Source organism: Arvicanthis niloticus, chromosome 1 (assembly GCF_011762505.2).
Source record: "Arvicanthis niloticus isolate mArvNil1 chromosome 1, mArvNil1.pat.X, whole genome shotgun sequence".
NCBI lineage: Eukaryota > Metazoa > Chordata > Mammalia > Rodentia > Muridae > Arvicanthis > Arvicanthis niloticus.
Window position 1 is genome coordinate 11,588,093 of NC_047658.1, and position 12,233 is coordinate 11,600,325.

The following is a 12,233-nucleotide window of genomic DNA, read 5'->3' on the forward strand; positions in this document are numbered from 1 at the left end:
TAGATATGAAACGGGGCATCATCAGATGACAATTCTTTCTACAAGATCTCACTGCATAGCCCAGGCTGTCCTGTGACTCACTGTATAGACCAGGCTAGGGCCTCTGACTCCCAGGTGCTGAGATTACCAATATGTACCGCTGCACTTGGCCAGATGAAAATACTTGAGAATTTATTGCTCTCAGGGCTGGAAAGACAGCTCAGCAGTTAGGAGCAGGGACTGTTCTTCCAGAGGACCCAGGTTCAATTCCCAGCACCCAAGTGGCAGCTCACACCTGTCTGTCACTCCAGTTCCAGAGCTTCTGACACCTCACAGAGACATACATGTAAGCAAAACACCGATGTGCATAAATATAAATAAAATTTACATATATAATAATGTATATATAATAAATTATATATACATATATAATGTATATATAATAAATTATATATATAATATATATTATATATTATATATATTATATATATAATTTATTGCTCTTAAAAGAGTGGTGAGCCAAAAAGATATTGTGGACAGAGACAAACTCAGCCTCAGTGTAGCCTACATGTACTGCAAACACACAACTCTCTCTCCCTTCCCTCCTCTACCTCCCTCCATATCAAGAATGTAAGATAGATAAATAATTGTAAAAAAAAGTTTGTTTTAAAGAACAGCTCAAGAGTCTTTTTCTAAGTAGACAGGAATAATGAACCCAGGAAACTTGAAACAGCAGACAGGAAGCCAGGCGTGGATGAGAGACACACACACACATACAGATTTCCTTGCTCTTGAATTGATGTTTGGTGGCTGCTCACAACTGTCTGTAACTCCAGTTCCATAGGCTATGACAACCTCTGTGCCTCCACAGGTACTACACACATGTAGTGCACCGACATACGTGCAGGTTAAGCATCCACTCACATAAGATAATAAGTACATTTAAAAAAATTAAAATGAGAAAAAGCTAACCGTAGACCTAGTGCTGCCATCTGGGCCACCATCTCCACTCTTGGTCATTTACCAGAAGAATTGAAAACAGGGACTCAGACAGATGCATAAAAATAAAGCAAATGCCCTATAACAGACCAATAAATAAAACATGGTATATATGTATGTCGATATATGTGTATATACATATCCATATGTATCTATATATATCCACATGTATCTATATGTATCCATATCTATATGTATCTATATGTAATGGAGTACTATGCAGTTATTAAAAGAAAGGAAGGCCAGGTGGTGGTGGCACACGCCTTTAATCCCAGCACTTGGGAGGCAGAGGCCAGCCTGGTCTACAGAGTGAGTTCCAGGACAGCCAGGACTACACAGAGAAACCCTGTCTCAAAAAAAAAAGAAAGAAAGAAAAAGAAAGAAAAGAAAAAAGGAAGGAAGGAAGGAAGGAAGGAAGGAAGGAAGGAAGGAAGGAAGGAAGCTCTGCTATGTGCTACAACAGGGATGGTTCTTGAAAATCATTTCAAGTGGAGAAAGTCAGTCACTTGAGGACAAGTATGATTTCCTTTATAGAAACATCTAAACTAGGCAAATTCGTAGAGGCAGAAACTGGAATAAGGGCTCCTCAGGGGCTTCAGGGAGCGGGAAGCGGTTGCTTAATGGATACTGTTTCCCTTTGGTGTGGGGAAACATTTTGGAACTAGATAGAGAAGGTTGCAAAATACCAGGAACCTAATTAATCCAGTGAACTGTGCACTGAAAAGTAATGGTCAAATTTTATGTTGCATGCATTTCATCATAAATAGCGAAAATGTCATCTTGCCCAAACTACTTGGTTCATTTTTACTTTTTATTATTTTTTTTCTGCACGTGTTATTTATTTTGCATGTGTGGGCGTGTGTGTAATACAATGAATGTGGCTCATCAGAGTTCTACTAGGAGGAGTTGGTCCTCTCCTTCTACCAGGTGGGTCCTGGGGATTGAACTTAAGTTGCCAGTCTTGGCAGTAAGCCCCTCCAGCAGCTGAGCCATCTCACTGGCCCCAGGACTTATTTTACATAGGTGGCTAGAACAGTGTGGCAGACAGACAGGAAGGAAGAGAGGCCAGGGAGGGAAACTGAATGTCTGTGAGACCAGAGATGTTTCCATTGTGCTGTGTCTTCTCTTATACCTTTAAAGCTTGATGCTCTGCCCTGTTTCACATTCTCATAAATCTATACATTAAAAAAAAGATAAAATAGAAAGCCATCTGCTTTTTTCAAAAATCCCTAAGAATTTAACGTCAACAGTATGAAATGAAGCATGGTCTCTTACATGACCCCAGAAGTCACATCCCAGGAAGCCAGCCCGTGTGCTCAGACTCTGAGAGCTTCACTGTTCATTTGCTTGCTAAAAGCTACATTCCTGGCGCACTTTTCAACTGACTTTAAACCACTGCTGCCACCAGCAGGGCTGGGTCGGGGCTTCCACCCACAGCCTGTGTTCAGTAGCCTCTGATACCTCATCCCCTCAGTGCCTGCACAGAGCAGATCCTACCTTAGAGTCCCCCTAAACATCACTCCATGTGATACCGGACACTCGAAGGACTGTCTTCCTGTCACCTCATCCAGACTGTCACTCTGCTCATTTCAAAAGGAGTGAAACCCGCGGTCCTTGCTCACAGGCAGCTGACCCAGGAAGGAAGAACTGAGCAGGACAGGCTGGGTGACAGGTGTACACACAGTCTGTGACCTCAACACCAGCACCTGCTGCAGAGGACTCACCCGTAAGACAGTGGCCACCAGCAAGGCTCACCTGAATCTAGAGAGCTTCTCGTTTTTCAGCTGTTTATTTTAAGACGAGAGTTTCACTATGTAACCTAGACCAGGTGCTGGCATTTTGATGTGTGCCATCATGCCTGGCTGAACTTTCTTCCTTTGTTGTTGTTGTTGTTGTTGTTTCTGTTGTTTTGAGACAGGAGTCTCACTATGTAGCCCTGGCTGTCCCAGAGCTTACTTTGTAGACCAGGCTGAACTCCCGCACTCACAGAGATTCCCCTGCCTCTGTGACCTAAGCCCTGAGATAAAAAGCCCTGAACTTCATATTTTTTTATGGAGGCTCTGGGTGTGTTTGCTGCTAAGAGGTCACATTGGAATGAACGTATCTGAGACCCTGCCTGACCCAGCCTGTAATCTACACTGGTGGTTTCTCTCTGGCTTCCTGGGATACTGTGGAAGCCACTGGGACACTGGCTTCTATGTGCAATCCATGAGGGAAGGAAGAGAGACACCTCTCCCACCTCCTGCTGCAGGATACTGCTGCCTACACCAAACCCCACTGCCCAGGACCCTTCTCACTTGGGTATAGTAAACAGCGTAGCTCGGGATGTGATGTCCCAGATCTTGATACACCTGTCCATGGAGACAGAAGCCACCTTCTGGCTGTCAGGGTCAAAGCAGCATGAAGTGATGGACCTTTGGTGATGATCTACACACAAGCAAAGTGACAAGTGACCTCAAGGGAAAGAACCTTGCAGGGACCCTACCACCCAGTGATGCAGTGGGAACAATCCCAGTTTTCCCAGGGGACAGTCCACCCACACATGCACTTCCTGCTTGTCTGCTATGAGCCAGGCTTTCAGCCCGGCTACCTGGCCACATGCAACCACACAGCTCCCAGTTCAGTGGGGGAGATACCCTCAGGCAGGCTGTGACCTGCGTCATGCCAAGAGCCATGAGAGGAGTGCACAGTAGTTCCTGTCTGGAAGGAACCGCTAAGTCATCAAGGATGCATTCCTGGCGATGGTATAGAGTGTGAAGAAAGAGGGTACATAGCTGGGACTTGGGAGTATGAAGGATAGGAGAATAGGACATGATCCATTGATAGGAAGATGCGAAATGCTGAGAAAGACATATGGGAAACACATACACACTAGTTTAGAAAGGTCATCTAGCCATGAACTATTAATAATATCTCTAAGCTGGGGGCGTGGCTCATTGATAGAGCCCCTGCTTAGAATCCCCCCAGTGAGGGGCTGGGGTGTGGCTCAGTGGTAGAGCCCCTGCCTAGAATCCCCCAGTGAGGGGCTGTGGGTGTGGCTTAGTGGTAGAGCTCCTGCCTAGAATCCCCCAGTGAGGGGCTGGGGTGTGGCTCAGTGGTAGAGCCCCTGCCTAGAATCCCCCAGTGAGGGGCTGGGGTGTGGCTCAGTGGTAGAGCTCCTGCCTAGAATCCCCCAGTGAGGGGCTTTAAAGTTCTCCCTCATATCCCTTCCAACAGACTGAGCCTGTCTGTCCCCTTATTATTAAATGTGGCCAGACCCAGAGCTCGCTTCCGATAGCTGAAGGATGGCAGAAGGCATGGTGTGGCACCACATTAGGAAAGCAGTCATTGAAGCTGGAGAGAGAGAGAGAGAGAGAGAGAGAGAGAGAGAGAGAGAGAGAGAGAGATCCTCATCCTCCTGCCTCCACCGTCCACGTATTGCAATTCCTGGCATGGGGCTCATGATGTGGCTCTGACCCTGACAAGTCTCATCATATAAACCCATTGAAGGTCCCTATTGATCAGTGGTCGGGCATTGCTGCCGCGTGTGGGGAGCCTGGCAACCTCACCTTTCATATGGATCACAGTGGTGATGTTATCTGGATCCATTAGGTAGATCCCGCGGTCCACATCCAAGGCTGAGAGCACGTACTTTCCGTTGGGAGAGAATTTACAGCACACTACGAAGGTATCGTGCCTGACTTTCCACTAGAACAAGGCAGGGCCCAAAGAGGACAGTGCACCTGCTCAGTGGACACCAGCTTTAAGGTGCTCCCTCAGATCCCCTCCCACAGACTGAGCCTAGCTGTGTCCCCTTATTAAATGTGGCCAGACCCAGAGCTCGCTTCTGACAGCTAGAGTATGGCAGATGGGACAGTTTGGTACCACATTAGAAAAGCAGTCACTGAATCTGGGTGTGACAGAGAACATTTATAATTCCAGCACTTGGGAGGCTGAGCCAGGAGAGTGGCAAGTTCAAAGCCAATCTGGGATATAAGTAAGAACCTACCTCAAAAGAGACCAGAAGGGAGGAAAATCAAGGGGAAGAAAGGGAAGGGCACAGAGGGAGAAGAAAGGAAAAGTAGGGAGGGAGGAAGGGAGGGAGAGAGAGAGAGAGAGAGAAAGAGAGAGAGAGAGAGAGAGAGAGAGAGAGAGAGAGAGAGAGAATGAATAGCTATAACTTGTTCTTTGTCATTTCTTGGAACACATGCTCCATGAGAGTTAACTGTCATGCTGTAAAGACACACACACAGCTCCGTGTGACCCTGGGGACCCACAAGAATATGAACAGAGGCCTCCTGCCAGCAACTGTGGGAGTGAGCCATCTTGGAAGGAGATCCTTCCGGCCCAGTGGGGGGTCCTAGTACAAATGTAGCTCCAAATGACATTGTCACCGTGACTTAAGAAAGAAACTGGAGCCAGAACCACCCGAAATAAAACGTTGGCTGTTTAAGGCAACCGAGGTTTGGAACCATTTGTCAAGCAGCCCTCAGTCACTAAGCCATCCCTGACGCTGGCCACGGTCACTGGTGACTTGTGCAACAGAAATAAATAAAAGGGCTTCAAGGCGGGGGGGGCGGGGGGGACTTGAAATAGCAATGCCAGCCAGAGAATACAGTGGGGAAATTACAACAGGAAAAAAAAAACACTTGGAAAAAGATGTTCCAAGTCAGGAATAACCCATAGATATGTCATCTGTTACCTACCACATTGGCTAACTCTTTTGCGTTTATGATACCTGGCATGTGAGGATGGAAGACAGTGTCTCCTGCTTGAATGCCAAGGCTGTGCATTGGCACGGCTTTCTGGAAAGATTTAAGCTTTGTATTCTTACACTGTCTACCTTAGCAATGAAATCTAGCTATCTACCTTCGAGAGATATCAAAACCCAGGCATAAATGTGTGTGTGCACGCATGCATGCATGCATGCGTATGTGTGCATGTGCGTGTGTGTGTGTGTGTGTGTGTGTGTGTGTGTAGGAAATGGTTCCACAGTTAGGCACGCCCACTGCTCTTACAGAAGACTGGGGCTCAGTTCCCAACACCCATATCGGGTAGCTCACAGTTTCCTATAACTCCAGCTCCAGGGGGTGTGACACCCTCCTCTGGCCTTTAGGGGTACCTGAACTCATGGGGTGCACAGGTATACATTAAGATACACATGCCTACCCATAAAGTCAATCATATATGTGTGTGTGTATAAGCAGAGCTAGGGAGATGGCTCAGTAGATAAGGCATGAGCCATGAAACGTGAGAACCAGAGTCTGAATGGCCTAGAATCCATGTAAAAGTCAGAAGAGGAAGCATCTATCTGCAATCCCAGCACTCCCATGAAGAGATGGCCGGCAGGGACAGGGTATCCCCAGAAGCTTGAGAGCTAGCCTGCTACATACATACATACATACACACACACACACACACACACACACACAGAGAGAGAGAGAGAGAGAGAGAGAGAGAGAGAGAGAGATCAACCAATCCTGTGTCAAACATGATGGGTTGTAAGAACAGATATACAAGGTTTTCCTTTGACTGCAGGAGAGTAGCTTGGCATACACACACACACACACACACACACACAGAGAGAGAGAGAGAGAGAGAGAGACAGACAGACAGACAGACAGACAGACAGAGACAGAAGTTTAAAATAACAACAGTAACAAATATAAGCAAATTTCACTTAGCATCAGCTCCGTCAGTCAGGCAGGCAGGTGCGACAGCTCCGTGGGTAAAGCTTTACAAACAGGAAAGCCTAAATTGGATTCTCAAAACCTACATGGTGGAAGGAGAGAACTGACTTCCCTAAGCTCTCCTCTGATTTCCATATTCATGCCATACGTGCACAGGTATACACACACAAACAATATATATAGTAGCCCTTACTGTGGGGTGGGGGTGGGGGTCACCTATCTGTGCCATGAAGCCCTGCAATGTCAGTTAGCAAGGATAATAAAAGTCAGCTGTGGTTGTGCGTGCTGTAATCCCAGCCCCTGGAAGACTGAGGCAGAAGGGGCAAGGGTTCCAGGATAGCCTGGGCTACAGAGAAAGACAAAACAAAAGAAAACAAGAAAAAATGCCTGTATTCAGAAGCAAACTACACAAGACAGACAAGCCAACATATTAATCTATGAATTATCCTTAAAATGTTTATGATGAGTATGCTGACTTTTGCATTAAGAAGAGAAGTTGAATATTTGGTGTTGAATATTTTGTTCTTCCTTCTTAAGACTTATTTGTTTTATGTGTATGGGTGTTTTGCCTGCTTGTATGTATATGCATCATGTGTTTGCAGTACCCATGCATGCCAGAAGAGAGAGTTAGATCTCCTGGAAATGGAGTTACAGGAGCTTGTGAGGCACTGTGTGCATTCTGAGAACCAAATCTGGATCCTCTGCAAAAGCAACAAGTGCTCTAAATTGTTGAGCCATCTCTCCAGAGGGTCTTACTGTGTAGCCCAGGTTAGTCTTGATAATGGGTTCCTTCTGTTTTAGCCTTCCCAGTACTGAGATTATAGGTATGTACCACCATCGCACCAACTTGGAAAGGTTTGTGTTCATTTTTGTTATTGTTTTGTTTTGTTTTGTTTTGTTTTGTTTTGTTTTATTTTGTTTTAGGAGATAGGGTCTCACTCTGTAGACCTCCACCTCCTGGGTGATGGAATTAAATGTGTGCACCACCACCACCCTGCTAGAAAGGCTGTTTTTAAGGAAAGGAGAGGAGAGGAAGGTGATAAATATTGGCTAAGAGAAAGTAGCAAAGACGTTAGGTAGGTGTAGCAAGAGTTGGGACAGGAGATACCAGAGGTCCCCTGAGCAGCACTAACACTGCCCAGGCTTGAGAACTGCAGAAGGAAGGAATCTCAGGACTGTTAAGACACAGAAACAAGAGACTGGGAAAGGCCTACAGCTTTGGCTCATCGGCCTCTAGCCTTTGCTCCATGGTCTCATCCCACTGCCTGCCTCATCAAGTCCCAAGTCCAGGTGGCTCACTGGGGAACCTGGGGTGCATGGCCAACTTGCTCTCGGCCTCTCCCTGTGGTTCTGAGAGCAGCCCCCGGCCTGCCCGGAGTGGAAGCCCCTATCAGCGTAGTCTCCCTGCAGGTGAGAAGATGCTCTTCCTGGAAGACCTGGAGCTCCTGTCATTGTCCCCAACCCCAGGTCCAGCCCAAAGCCACCAAAGCCCAGTTATGGTCTTGTACTCTGACACCCTCACAGGGGCAGGGCATACATACCAGAAGCTGACCCGTCTCAACGTCCCAAGCCCTCACCGTTTTATCGTAAGATGATGCCACCAACCTGGAAACAAACAAACCAACACACACACACACACACATTGCATCTTAACAATAGTCACTAGAGCCTGTGGTTCCTATGAGGAGTCTTTCTCCTTTTGACAACTTAGGACCAAGACTGATCTTTCCAAAGACTCTGGGGACTTGTGCATCCCCGCTGAACACGGTACACAGACTCTCCAGCACCATTATCCTTCCTACCCTTCAGACACTCCAAGATAGTCTTCTATATTTAAGGTTATAAAATATGATTTCAGGGGCTAAAGAGATGGCTGGGTGGTTAAGAGCATTTGCTACTGTTCCAGAGGACATGGGTTCAGTTCCCAGCACCCACATAGAGGCTCACAACATTTAAAAGTCCAATGTCAGGAGGTCCAGCACGCCCTTCTGGCCTCCATAGGCAGTGCACACATGTACTCCCCTTATATACATGCAGGCAAGACACTGGTACACATAAAATATAAACAAGCAAAACAAAAACAAACCTCTCTCTATATAGACACGTGTATAATTTGTTTGTTTTTTGGTTTTTGAGACGGGGTTGCTCTGTGGTGGTACTGCCTGTCCTGGAATTGCTTTGTAGACCAGGCTGGTCTCAAACTCACGGATATCTACCTGCCTCTCCCAAGTACTAGGATTAAAGGCATGCACCACCATGCCAAGCTGACAAGCAAAATATTTAAAAGAAAAGAAAAGAAAAGAAAAGAAAAGATAGATAGATAGATAGATAGATAGATAGATAGATAGATAGAAATGTTCTCTTTCCAGGCCATCTTTGCAACACGTAAGGAGTACCCTGTTCCCCACTCTGCTTGTGTATTATTGGTCTTTGTGCAGGAAAACACTTTCCTAGACAGCCTGCTGTGTTCTGAAACGCTCTCTCTCTCCTCTCTCTCTCTCTCTCTCTCTCTCTCTCTCTCTCTCTCTCTCTCTCTCTCTCTCTCTCTCTCTCTCTCTTGCTCTTGTACATTTAGATGTGTGCATGAATGTCCTGCTGTGTTTTGGGTTCGAAGGGTCGCCTTCCAGGAGTTGAAGACCTAGTCTCCAGCTCGTAGTGAGGCTGAGGGGGCTTGCTGAGGGTCTGTCTTTATTCATGCTTAATCCACTGATGGACTCACGCTTGATGGCATGGTTGACCAGTGGAAACTATCACATGGGATGTGTTACATACAGGGAGTAACCCCTGGGGTTGTGTGAAGGGCAGATCTCATCCCTGGAGTATTCCTGTTACCACCCCACACCCTCTGCTGTGATGTCATGCCCTGCCAAGGCTCAGAAACAGTTGTGTGACCTGTAGAATCATAAGCTAGAACAAGCCTTGCTTCCCTGAAGTTGTTTGTTTCAGGATTTTTCCCAGTGACAAAAATTCTAACTAATGTCTGTGCCTTTGCCTGCTCATGTAGCATGGACTTCCCTCTTATATGGTAGAACAATCCCCGTGACGCCTGCAGGCCACGCTTGCCTTTCATTTGCATTTTTCTTTCGGAGCCTCTGCTCAGGGTCAAGGAACCCATTTAAAAAGTGACATTTAATTTTAAATTATGTGTCCCTGTGCAACCGTGTATAGGTGTGTGTGAGAGTTCAGTCCCCCAGAGCTGCAGTCACAAGGAGGTTGTGAGACACCCGGTGTGGGTGCTGGGAATTGAATTTAGGTCTTAATTTATAAGCTGCCATCTCTCCAGTGGAATTTTGTGTTGGTGAGGGGTGGGGGTTATGTCAACTTGACACAACTGGGGTTATCTGAAAGGAAGGAACCTTAGTTGAGAAAATGCTTCCATAAGATTAGGTCCCGGGTGCTATAAAAAAGCAGGCTGAGCAAGCCATGGGGAGCACGCCAGTAAGCAGCATGGCTCCGTGGCCTCTGCATCAGCTCCTGCCTCCAGGTTCCAGCACTGCTTGAGTTCCTGCCTTTGGTGATGAACAGTGGTATGGAAGTATCAGTCAAATAAACCCTTTCCATCCCTACTTGCTTTTGGCCATGATGTTTCTTCACGGCAATAGTAAGCTGAGATCAGGTGCAGCTGCCATGGGCTTTGTGTGACCACAGAAAAGACACTTTGTGAGGAAAATTCAAGCAAAGTTTCATGGCACGTCTATCATCTTAGCCCCTGAAGGAGCTGAGACAGGAGGACTGCTGCGAGTTGAAGGCAGGCTGGGCTGCACAGCGAGTTGCTGGCCTGGCTACTCCATAGAATGATTCTCAGAGTCAAACAAGAATCAGAGGAGATGGGGAGAAGGAGGGTGGGGAGGAGAACCAGGAGGAGGAGGACAAAGAAGAAGAGGAGGAGGAGCAGGAGGAGCACGAGGAGGAGGGGAGGTAGGAGGAGGAGGGGAGTAGGGGAACTAAGAACATTCAGACTAGGTTTTTAACTACAATAAGCATTCCATTTTAAGTAATTTAAGTGTTCAGAATGTTGTCAAGTGGCTAGACACCTTGATTCTCTGAGTGCATGGAAACATTGAAGCCCATACAGGGGAATGTGGTTGTTTATTTTCTTAAACAAACAAAGAAAGTAAACCAAAGCCAGTCTACAGGTCTGGAGGCCTGCAGACTCTGACTTTCCCCAACCAGTGTAAAACAGACCAGACGTCACCTTCTGTTGTCAGCTGTGATACTGCACTCTAGAACAGGAGCTTTAGGTCGTGGCTCAAAGTCCCAAATCACAGTTCCGTCTTCAGCATCCTCAAATCAATGGGAGAGGAGAGACAGTGGTCAAGGCTTATGTACGGAAGTCATGAGCTCTGGTCAGCAGTAGCTCCTAGCTTGCCTCCTGCAAAGTTCAGGGGCTTTCCAACATCCCCAGCAGGAGGGACACTCCATCATCCACAGCATCCTCAGGAAATCCCCCTCATAGTGTCCCAGGCACAGATGGGCGCTGGGCACACTGGGAGTGGACTCATGATTATTTTCCCATTTTGGACTAGCCAAAGTGGTTTCACAGAATCTATCAGTATCCTTCAAGAACTTCTTTTAAATATAATTTCATGCCCTTTGGCCCTGAAATTATACTCCAAGGGGTGCCTCTGAAGGAAATAACCAGATTTGTGGTTAAAGCCTTACATAAGTATAGGGGCCAGTGAGCTAGCTCAGTGGGTAAAGGCACTTGCCACCAAGCCCGATGACCTGAGTTCAGTTCTGGGGACCTACATGGTGGGAAGGAGAGAATCCACTCCAGAAAGTTGTCCTCTGACTTCCACATACACACAGTGCAATTTTTTTTTAAAACATAAAGATTTATGTAGGTCAGGAGAGCTGTCTCAGTGGTTAAGAGAACTACCTTCTCAGAGAACCCAGGTCAGTTTCCAGCACCTGCCTGGCAGATAACAACCATCTGTAACTCCAATTCCATGCGGATCTGACTTCCTCTTCTGGCCTCTGCAGCCACCAGGCATGCACACGGTGTGCACATGAACATGCAAGCAAAACACTCATGCACTCGAGTTCCCTACAGCGACAGGGACAGTTAAGAGCACTAGATAATTAGGTGCTGGGGGCAGAGTCCAAAGAAAGCCAGGTGTTTGCCAATCTTCTCTTGGAGAGCTTGGGGCTCACCCTTTCCAGCAACAGCTCACACCAATCCAAAGTGTTGTCTCCCAGAAAGATGTACCAGAGCCATGACCCGGAAGCTTGAAGAAGGGAGACCAGTCCCATGGACACTCCACCTAGCCCACACCTGAATCCCAGGAAGGCAGTTTGCACAGGTTGTAAAGGTGTGATTAGCTGCCTTTATTACATGGGGGAGAATCTCCAAAGATGGTTAAACAAACAAACAAGAAAAAAAAAAAAAAAAAAAAAAAAAAAAACCTATCCACCAGACTGGTTCCCAGACTAAAGCCAGATGGCTTTCCAGTGGCCTTTATGGTAGCCCCAGGCCGGTTGTGCACTGCACACACCCAGCTCCCCACGCCTGTCCCTGGGCACATGGTCACATTCAGGAAGTCCCAGTAGGCCCTTTTCCAAACTCAGTGGGAGATACGGGCAGCT

At 46.9% G+C, this 12,233-nt stretch overlaps 1 protein-coding gene across 1 annotated transcript in view; it reads right to left on the reverse strand.

Moving 5' to 3' along the window:
- The window catches only part of Wdr88 (WD repeat domain 88), a 36,394-nt gene that overhangs the window by 13,534 nt on the left and 10,627 nt on the right, over positions 1–12,233 (reverse strand). Inside the window, exons 3-6 of the mRNA XM_076932175.1 lie at positions 10,843–10,931; positions 8,189–8,252; positions 4,527–4,665; positions 3,276–3,405 (exon numbers count right to left, since the gene is read on the reverse strand). Coding sequence (XP_076788290.1) covers positions 3,276–3,405; positions 4,527–4,665; positions 8,189–8,252; positions 10,843–10,931 — 422 coding nt within the window. The remainder of the gene's footprint in view (positions 1–3,275; positions 3,406–4,526; positions 4,666–8,188; positions 8,253–10,842; positions 10,932–12,233) is intronic.